General features: G+C 39.3%; 1 protein-coding gene across 1 annotated transcript; it reads left to right on the top strand.

The window, feature by feature from the left end:
- The first annotated feature begins 339 nt into the window (after positions 1 to 339).
- Positions 340 to 4,008, top strand: SNAI2 (snail family transcriptional repressor 2). The gene is made up of 3 exons (XM_008000574.3): positions 340 to 583; positions 1,329 to 1,874; positions 2,783 to 4,008. The coding sequence occupies exons 1-3, from the start codon at positions 505 to 507 to the stop codon at positions 2,962 to 2,964; spliced, it is 807 nt and encodes a 268-aa protein (XP_007998765.1). The 5' UTR covers positions 340 to 504; the 3' UTR covers positions 2,965 to 4,008.
- Positions 4,009 to 8,159: the final 4,151 nt, after the last annotated feature.

Below are 8,159 nucleotides of genomic sequence, written 5' to 3'. Positions count from 1 at the left end.
TGTCCCCGCGCGCTGACGCTGCCCCACATCTGGAAGCCAGGCGGGCGGGGCAGAGACCCCGGCTCCTGCGCCCCTCTTAACTCCCAGACAGCGTGGATCGCGGGCGGGGTTCACCGAGGGAGGTTACCTCTCTTGAAAATACTTAAACATTTTTTTTTCCTCTCCACTGAAATCTCGAAAAACAGCCCATTTTGAACCAGAATAATTTAGTCTGACAACAGATTCTTCCTCTGTTCACAGCTGTCCCAGAGGGAGGAGCTGAAATCTGAACCTCTCAGCTGTGATTGGATCTTTCTTGCAAAAGAGAGGAAAAAAAAACCCTCCCAACCAAAACGGGCTCAGTTCGTAAAGGAGCCGGGCGACTTCAGAGGCGCCGGCCCGTCCGCCTGCCGCACCTGAGCGCGGCCCCTGCCGGAGCCCTGCCCGCCGCGATGCTGTAGGGACCGCCGTGTCCTCCCGCCGGACCGTTATCCGCGCCGGGCGCCCGCCAGACCCGCTGGCAAGATGCCGCGCTCCTTCCTGGTCAAGAAGCATTTCAACGCCTCCAAAAAGCCAAACTACAGCGAACTGGACACACACACAGGTAAAAAGAGAAAAATATATCTAGAACTACGTATCTAGAGCGTTGCAAATATGAATCTACGTATTACCCTTCAAATGCCATTACAAAAGAGCCAAAGGTTCAACTGTTTTCCTTTTAAACAGTGTCCCGAAAGGGAGCTTACATTCTTTTGATCATTTGGGGTGCGTTTTAATTCAAAACTTTTTGAATTCTTGACTAACAAGGAACATTTCATTCAAATCTCGCAGCTTCGTGTTTGCTAAAGCCTGTGTATACATGCATAATGAGTATGTGAAAGATGAGTGACTTAAGGGTTGAATTACTGCGTTTTTCATGCACGAAGTCTCCTTTCCTTTAGAAGGCGACTTGATGCAGGCGTATCTTTGTACTCATGGTCGTAATACACCTAAAGAGCCCATACATAAAATGGAAAACAACTTTTCTGAATGTTTAAAAATAATGTTGAGGCTCTCCCTCCTTAGTGGGGACTGCGAAGGCACTGGCTTGGCTGCACTCTGTCTTCAGAGCACCTATAGCTCCGTACAGCTGTCAGCCTATGTGTGCATTAAGTACAGTAACTCCGTAGGTGCCAGGGTGGAAATGAAGCATTTCACCAGTGTGTATGCCCTCCCAAATGGGTCTATCTTTTCCCTAAGAAAATCACGTGTGTGTTGCTAAATATCTTTCCAGTGTGTATATGCTTGCGTGTGGATTTATTTTTAGTTCTTTTTAACTTAACCTTTTCTCCCTCCCTTTTCTTTCCCAGTGATTATTTCCCCGTATCTCTATGAGAGTTACTCCATGCCTGTCATACCACAACCAGAGATCCTCAGCTCAGGAGCATACAGCCCCATCACTGTGTGGACTACGGCAGCTCCATTCCACGCCCAGCTACCCAATGGCCTCTCTCCTCTTTCCGGATACTCCTCATCTTTGGGGCGAGTGAGTCCCCCTCCTCCATCTGACACCTCCTCCAAGGACCACAGTGGCTCAGAAAGCCCCATTAGTGATGAAGAGGAAAGGCTACAGTCCAAGCTTTCAGACCCCCATGCCATTGAAGCTGAAAAGTTTCAGTGCAATTTATGCAATAAGACCTATTCAACTTTTTCTGGGCTGGCCAAACATAAGCAGCTGCATTGCGATGCCCAGTCTAGAAAATCTTTCAGCTGTAAATACTGTGACAAGGAATATGTGAGCCTGGGCGCCCTGAAGATGCATATTCGGACCCACACATTACCTTGTGTTTGCAAGATCTGCGGCAAGGCGTTTTCCAGACCCTGGTTGCTTCAAGGACACATTAGAACTCACACGGGTAAGAGAAAAAACATAGGCAGGAATGTTACTCCGAGATACAGTGAAGCCCTGAACTGGCTGTTGGATTTGCATGAAGTTGTGACATAGTGCTTTTAATGATGGACAGTCATTGATAACTACTTCCTGACTACTCAAAAAGTTGTTAGGGCACGAAGTGCTCCATTTCTTGCTAACAACCTCTGCTCCAGGGACTGCAAACAGCATGTAGACTTTGGAAAGTAGATTCAGAAGGTTTGGTCTCAAAGATCAGTTAGAAACTCAGGAAAGATGTGCTTGAATGTGTGTTCTGTGAAACTGCCCCCAGTAATCAGCAAAAACAAATGTTGCTATCTTAATCAATTGATTTGGTTAATAGATGAAGGCTTTTCCTACAGTTTTCTGTTAGTTACATTCTTGCTCTGATATCTATCACCAGTGGGTGACTTGGATAGTTGAAACTAAATTTACTTTGCCTCTCTTGCTTTGTTTGGGGATTTTTTGCTGCTTAATTTCTTATTCCTATCACAGAATTATCCTGCAGGGTATCATGGCACTTAGACTGCCTTAACCATAGTACAGAAAGAGGGAAAAGGGGAAATATTGGGAAATGTTGGGAGGTGCTCAACATTAGCTGCACCTGCTGAAGCAGAAAGCTTTAAGAAGTGAAAGTCCAAGAACTACGGAAATTATTTCTGCGTGATTGGCAGCAGTAATAATATTCTGTGTATGATTTTTAAATGCAATATTAAAATTTATCTTCAAAGGTCAGGTATTTTTTAAAGTGTCTATTATGAGGGATTTTAATCAGGTTTTGCTGCTTCTCATTATTTAGGCAAAATGTGATTGACTTTTGTTAACATTATTTAACTTTATGTTTCCTCTAAAAACACTGACTGTCTTTCTTTTTTTCTCCCACTCCACCCCCAGGCGAGAAGCCTTTTTCTTGCCCTCACTGCAACAGAGCATTTGCAGACAGGTCAAACCTGAGGGCTCATCTGCAGACCCATTCTGATGTAAAGAAATACCAGTGCAAAAACTGCTCCAAAACCTTCTCCAGAATGTCTCTCCTGCACAAACATGAGGAATCTGGCTGCTGTGTAGCACACTGAGTGACGCAATCAATGTTTACTCGAACAGAATGCATTTCTTCACTCCGAAGCCAAATGACAAATAAAGTCCAAAGACATTTTCTCCTGTGCTGACCGACCAAATAATATGTATAGACACACACACATATGCACACACACACACACACACAGACACACACACAGAGCTGCAAGAGCACAGAATTCATGTGTTTCAAGATAATCCTTTCCATGTGAAGTTTAAAATTACTATATATTTGCTGATGGCTAGATTGAGAGAATAAAAGACAGTAACCTTTCTCTTCAAAGATAAAATGAAAAGCACATTGCGTCTTTTCTTCCTGAAAAGGATGCGAAGATTTATATTGCTGCCAAATCATTTCAACTGAAAAGAACAGTATTGCTTTGTAATAGAGTCTGTAATAGGATTTCCCATAGGAAGAGATCTGCCAGACGAGAACTCAGGTGCCTTAAAAAGTATTCCAAGTTTACTCCATTACATGTTGGATGTCTGGTTGCCATTGTTGAACTAAAGCCTCTTTTTGATTACCTATAGTGCTTTAAAGTGTATTTTTAAAAGGGAGGAAAAAATAACAAGAACAAAACACAGGAGAATGTATTAAAAGTATTTTTGTTTTGTTTTGTTTTTGTCAATTAACAGTATGTGCCTTGGGGGAGGAGGGAAAGATTAGCTTTGAACATTCCTGGCGCATGCTCCATGTCTTACTATTTTAAAACATTTTAATGATTTTTGAAAATTAATTAAAGATGGGAATAAGTGCAAAAGAGGATTCTTACAAATTCATTAATGTACTTTAAACTATTTCAAATGCATACCACAAATGCAATAATACAATATCCCTTCCAAGTGCCTTTTTAAATTGTATAGTTGATGAGTCAATGTAAATTTGTGTTTATTTTTATATGATTGAATGAGCTCTGTATGAAACTGAGATGTTTTCTATAGCTATGTCTATAAACAACCTGAAGACTTGTGAAACCAATGTTTCTTTTTTAAAAAACAATTTTCAAGGTTTTTTTTACAATAAACAGTTTTGATTTAAAATATCTTGTTTGTATACTATTTTCTGAGACTTTACTTCTTCGTGATTAGTACCAAACCACTGTACAAAGAATTGTTTGCTAATAAGAAAAAAAATAGTGCTTATTATGCATCTGAAGTATTATTTTATGTGTTAGATTATAATAAAGTGAGCTGCTAGTATTATTTTTACTCTTAAGATAGTAGTGTCACATTCAGAAAAGACAAGATGGTGGTTTGTTAGTGTACCACTTTAACAAAACTCACACTTTCCAAGTGCAAAAATAGTTGCATTACTAATACTTAAAAATACTTTTCAACATTTTTTATGTTGACTTTATTAAGTTTATGAAAACAAAAATTACAATCACTTTTATTATTACATAGGCGCTGTAACAGTTTAAGATTTTTAAAAGAAATATTATGTAATGAAATAAATGAGGGGAAAAGAATACAAACTGCATGAAAAGACCGGGAGAAATGATTTACTATAAATTACACGAGTTGGAAAATTAAACCATGCAAAGAAATCCCCGCATCTAGTGATATACAAAATAAGTGATATGTTTGATAGGAACAGGTCAGTGAGCAGTGAAAATTACCTTTTAAGGTATTTGAACACATTGGACAAGCCCACACCCAAACCTAATGTGTACTGGAGAAATTATAACATGACCATGCATTCATACACATATGCATGTGCATATGCTGAATAAATGCATGTGTAGTAACTCATATGCAAAAATCTTAACCATCATAGGAACTGTGAAAGTTAACCAAATGTATATTTGAATTCAAACTCCTAAACTTATTATAAGAAGAGTTCCTGCTTCTGTTCATCACATCTCTCTGGAGATTTGATCAGAACTTGGAGATGATCTTTTTCCTTTTAATATCTTTGTAATATGATACCAAGAAATACCAGAACCTGTATCTCAAAGATGTTGGTAGCAGGCCCCTAGGAAATGACCAACAATAAATACCAATACTATTCCCTTAATGTTCACATTCCTTCCACTGTATGTTACATTTACATTTTCAGCCAACATATAAAAGGGGGTGCATTTGACTAAAAAAAGGCTTCAACTTAGTATTCTGCTTTAATTTTTTGACATTGCAATACATATTTTTTAGAGGCAAAATTATTTGGAATAGCAGTTTATGGATATGAAAAAAATGGCTGATAGCTTGACTGGAGCATTCTAAACTTATAAAAGTACCAATTTAGTGAAATGTATATGGTATAAAATGATTGCCAATGATTATCTAGAAGTTTCCAAGCCAGCTAGCATGTAGAAACATCTGGCAAGGGGAAGTGTGAGTGAGTCAAGCCTTCTTGGATGTTCTGGTAGGCTATCCCAGGAATCACATCTACTCCTGTTTCCCTTCCTCATTTGTAGGTCTACAGGCAAGTAGCCTCTTGGTGTCCAAAATCTAATCTGCTTTCTAAGAGGAAAAGTCTATTCATTGTTTAATTTCTTAGTGAAGAATTACTATTAATATTTTTGTAATTTATTTGACTTCATTCTCATCATTCTAATTTCATGTTTAAAATATTTTACTTTCATTAAGGTGTCATGGGTCTGAATTAAGTTACAGCAGATATTAAGATATTCTTTTTTTTTTTTCAGACAGAGTCTTGCTCTGTCACTCAGGCTGGAGTGCGGTGGTGTGATCTCGGCTCACTACTCCATCTCTCAGGTTCAAGCAGTTCTCCTACCTCAGCCTCCTGAGTAGCTGGGATTACAGGCGTGTGCACCACGACCCGCTAATTTTTTTTAAGTCCACACTACGTTTATTTTTTAAAGTTTTATTATGAAGTAATTAGAGATTCACACAAAGTTGGAATGATAGTAATGAGAGGTCCAGTCCTGCGTACACTTCTGGGAATGCTTACATTTTAACATAACTACAGTACAATATTAGAATCAGTAAACTAATATTGGTACAATGTACATGTATAGCTCTGTGTCATTTTATCACATTTGGATTCCTATACCTAATACCACAATCAAGATACACAAATATTCCATTATCACAAAGAACTCTCTCATATTACTCATTTATAGTCACCACTCTCCCAACTTCAATATCCCTAACCCTTAACAACCATTAATTTGATCGCAATCTCTATAATTGTGTCATTTCAAGAATGTTACATGAATAGAATCATATAATATATAACCTTTTGATACTGGCTTTATTTCCTATTTCAGCATAATGCCCTTTGAAATCCATCCAAGTTGTTGCATATCAATAGTTCCTTCTTTTTTTTTTGCTGTGTAGTATTACATGGTATGATTGTGCCACTGTTAAATCATTCACTTACTGTAGGACACTGAGGTTGTTTCAAGATTTTTGCTACTACAAATAAAGATGCTATGAACAATTATGCTCAGGTTTCCGTGTGGAAGTAAGTCTTCACAGGATAAATGGTCAGGCACAAAACTGCTGAGTCATATGGTTTAAGTGTATGTTTAGTTTTAAAAGAAACTGCCAAATTATCTTCCAGAGTAGTGATATCACTTTACAATCCCAACACCAATGTATGAGAGATCTCATTTCTCCACATTCTCACCAAAATTTGAAGTTGTCACTATGTTTTACTGTTTAGCTGTTTTAATAGATGTGTAGTGAAAACATCTCACTGAGGTCTTAATTGGCACTTCCTTGATGGCTAGTTTAACATATTTTCATGAATTTGTCATCTGTATATCCTCTGAGGTGAAAAGTGTCGTCATGTCTTTTGTTCATTTTCAAATTAGATTGCTTGCTTTCTAACTATTGAGTTGAGGAGGTTGTTTTGTTTGTTTTGTTTTTGGTTGAGACACGGTTTCTTTCGGTCGCCCAGGTTGGAGGTGCAGTGGCTATCACAGCTCACAGCAGCCTCTACTTCCCAGGCTTAAGCGATCCTCCTGCCCAGCCTCCCAAGTAGCCACACCAAGTTAATTTTTTTAAACATGTTTTTTGTAGCGACAAGATCTCACTATGTTGCCCAGGCTAGTCTCGAACTCCTGGGCTCAAGTGATCCTCCTGCCTTGGCCTCCCAAAGTGCTGGGATTACAGGGGTGAGCCACTGTGCCCAGCTAGGCATTTTGTATATGTGCTAGACATGAGTTCCCGGTCAGATGTGTGATATACAAATATTTTCTCCCAGTCCATAGCTTAGGTTTTCGTTCTATTAACAGGTTCTTTCCCAAAGCAAAAGTTTTTAATTTTTTATGAAGTATATTTTATCTTTTTTTAAAAATCATCCTTTTGCCTATTTTATCTTTTTTTAAATCATCCTTTTGGCATCATGTCTAATAACTCTTCTCTAAACTCTAGGTACCACAGATTTTCTCCTGTTTATTTTTCTCTAAGTTTTACAGTTCTATATTTTATATTTAGGTTCATTATCCATTTTGAGTTGACTTTTGTACAAGTATAAGGTTTAGGTCAAGGTTTTACGTCTTACAGATATCCAGCTGCTCCAGCACCATATTTTTTTCTCCTTTTTCCGCAGGTTCTAATCCAGCACCATTATTAAGACTATTCTTCCATTGAATTACTTTGGCACTGCCAATTGTGCTGATCCATAAATCTCAGATAAAAATAGCCGCTTTCAATAAGATCCAGGTGATACATAATCTGATCAAACAACTCTTGTCCTTTGGCTTTTTTTGGCAAGTTGGCACTAACATCAGTACCATCCAGAAGGGACACCGGACACGTGATGATGGACTTGGAATCTCCAGCTGCAGGAATATGTGTGGCAGTGTGTTGTGCTTCTCGGAGTCGTTCCTTCTCTTCATGTTTACCCATAGACAGATTTCCTAGGGTTCTACGGAAGAAATTCAGCATTTTTGTCACTCAGCTGGGGATGGCGCGTCCCTGGCGGTAGCTACCAGAGGGAATAAGAGCCGAGCAAGGCTGAGGAGGGGGTTGGCTCCTCAGGAGACACTGAGAAATGGCACCCACAGCGAGCCCACCCACTCTAATTCCCGGAGGACCCTGACCTCCTGCCCATCCACCCCTTAAAGCTCCCTCCTAGCTCCCTAATTTTTATATTTTTATTAGAGACGGGGTTTCACCATGTTGGTCAGGCTGGTCTTGAATTCCTGACCTCTTGATCCACCTTCCTGGGCCTCCCAAAGTGCTGGGATTACAAGCATGAGCCACTGCACCTGACCTAAGA

Source organism: Chlorocebus sabaeus, chromosome 8 (assembly GCF_047675955.1).
Source record: "Chlorocebus sabaeus isolate Y175 chromosome 8, mChlSab1.0.hap1, whole genome shotgun sequence".
NCBI lineage: Eukaryota > Metazoa > Chordata > Mammalia > Primates > Cercopithecidae > Chlorocebus > Chlorocebus sabaeus.
The sequence above is the reverse complement of the archived record's forward strand: the minus strand, read 5'-3'. Positions and strand labels throughout refer to the sequence as shown.

Bases quoted from the DNA above. Each gene is read 5' to 3' on its own strand.
- SNAI2 (XM_008000574.3), top strand. From the start codon at position 505: ATGCCGCGCTCCTTCCTGGTCAAGAAGCATTTCAACGCCTCCAAAAAG. The intron at 584-1,328 runs GTAAAAAGAGAA...TTTCTTTCCCAG, and splicing joins CGAACTGGACACACACACAG to TGATTATTTCCCCGTATCTC. The intron at 1,875-2,782 runs GTAAGAGAAAAA...CTCCACCCCCAG, and splicing joins ACACATTAGAACTCACACGG to GCGAGAAGCCTTTTTCTTGC.